This window comes from Littorina saxatilis, linkage group LG10 (assembly GCF_037325665.1).
Source record: "Littorina saxatilis isolate snail1 linkage group LG10, US_GU_Lsax_2.0, whole genome shotgun sequence".
NCBI lineage: Eukaryota > Metazoa > Mollusca > Gastropoda > Littorinimorpha > Littorinidae > Littorina > Littorina saxatilis.
In genome coordinates this window covers 6,807,374-6,809,221 of record NC_090254.1, presented here as the reverse complement: position 1 = coordinate 6,809,221, position 1,848 = coordinate 6,807,374, and the positions used below count along the sequence as shown (strand labels likewise).

Here is a 1,848-nt window from a genome sequence, read left to right as displayed (position 1 = left end):
GACAGTGCCGCCTCAACTTTCACGAAAAGCCGGATATGACGTCATCAAAGACATTTATCAAAAAAATGAAAAAAACGTTCGGGGATTTCATACCCAGGAACTCTCATGTCAAATTTCATAAAGATCGGTCCAGTAGTTTAGTCTGAATCGCTCTACACACACACACACACACACACACACACGCACACACGCACACACGCACACACGCACATACACCACGACCCTCGTTTCGATTCCCCCTCGATGTTAAAATATTTAGTCAAAACTTGACTAAATATAAAAATTTAAAAAACCAAAGGATTTGTACTCTGTTTGTATACTCACCGAGACAAGAACGACACAGGACGATACGAATTTTCGCTTCTGGAAGCTTCATCAGGAAAAACAACAACACACAAGAAAACAAAAAGCAGACGCAACACGGAACGAAAACGATTTGAAAAGAAAATGGAGGGGAAACACGCAAAAAAAGGGAAGGAACTCTAGGAACGGAAATAAATGAAAAGGGAGAGAAGTGGTTGGATGATGTCAGGGGCACAGGCATACAGACTTTAAGTATTACTCATTCATAAAGAGGGGGGGGAACACATGCACGCACACACACACACAACAACAACAACAAAAAAACAAAACGTACACATAAAGACACACACACGCACACGTACCGTAAATCCACAGTATGCTTAGGGAATACATGTACATCACATTTGTGCATTCAAACCGTCAGGTGTGGATGTGCCCAGGGATAAAATGAAATTGGACTCTGCTTGTTTTCTGTCTGTGGAGGTGCTGTAGCCTACATTTGCCAGACACCTCTCACACGTGCTTCCAGGGAGGTGTGGTTGCTTCTGTTGAAATGTAGGGCAACAACATGTGCGTGCGTGCGTGCGTGCGCGCGCGCGCGCGCGTGTGTGTGTGTGTGTGTGTGTAAGTTTAGTTAACAATATTGCCTCGTTTATATTCCCTACATTGTAAAGGAACGGTTGGAGGATTTCTCTCTCTCTTTTGCTGTATCCCTCTCTCTGTAACGTCTTTTTCATGCATCCATTGATGTATTCCTGAACTCAGTTAGTTGATTGACACACACACCATATGAACAATTGACAATATGTTCTTGACTGCTTTTTTCCCTTATTTGCTCAGTATTTTTTCTTAACCAACAGATTTATTTAATGTTTCAACCATGCGCTAGACATCTTGTTTAATTTTAACCCCGTTTATATTTGGTCATGGCAGCGCAGCAAGCGTTTATGTAACAACGACAGAATGAACCAACGTTACTCTGCGTCTGTAAATTTCACACCTCTGACCCTCCTGTCTTTATTCATCCGTTAACTTTTCAGCCTCTTGGTGAAGTAGCATGAGTTGCTGTAAGAGCCTTTCCTCTGTGGCTCTCTGGCGCCTCTCCAGCACCATGTTGAGCGTGTAGAGGAAGGGGTTGAGCGCCGAGTTGAGCGGCAGCACCAGGATGGCCATGGCCACGCTCACTTCGCCAGGGATGGCCGTCCCACTGCGGGCCAGCACGCCCAGCAAACCTATCGGGAACCAGCACGTAAAATCAGACACCACCACAAGAGCCAATCGGCGGGCAATCCTTGCATCACGTGATGTGTTGGCTGTCTGAGTGACTGACGACATTTTGTTCATGTTGACAGACACATAGATGGAGAGCTGGCCGGCGGCGATGAAGACGAAGAGGACGAAGTTGAAGACAATCATGACGGCGAAGGCGTAGTCACGGCCAGCAAAGTCAGTCCTGGTGACGGGCAGCGGCACACAGATCCCTGTCTGGCCGTAGAACCGCCAGTGTGACGTCACGGGCAGAAGCGGTATGATGGCCAAGCAGCA

General features: G+C 46.5%; 1 protein-coding gene across 1 annotated transcript in view; it reads right to left on the bottom strand.

Moving 5' to 3' along the window:
* Positions 1 to 1,133: 1,133 nt before the first annotated feature.
* LOC138979179 (G-protein coupled receptor GRL101-like) overlaps positions 1,134 to 1,848 on the bottom strand; it is a 3,218-nt gene continuing 2,503 nt past the window's right edge. The window contains exon 2 of the mRNA XM_070351978.1: positions 1,134 to 1,848. This exon is cut by the window's right edge and continues 1,533 nt beyond it. Coding sequence (XP_070208079.1) covers positions 1,321 to 1,848 — 528 coding nt within the window. The 3' untranslated portion in view covers positions 1,134 to 1,320.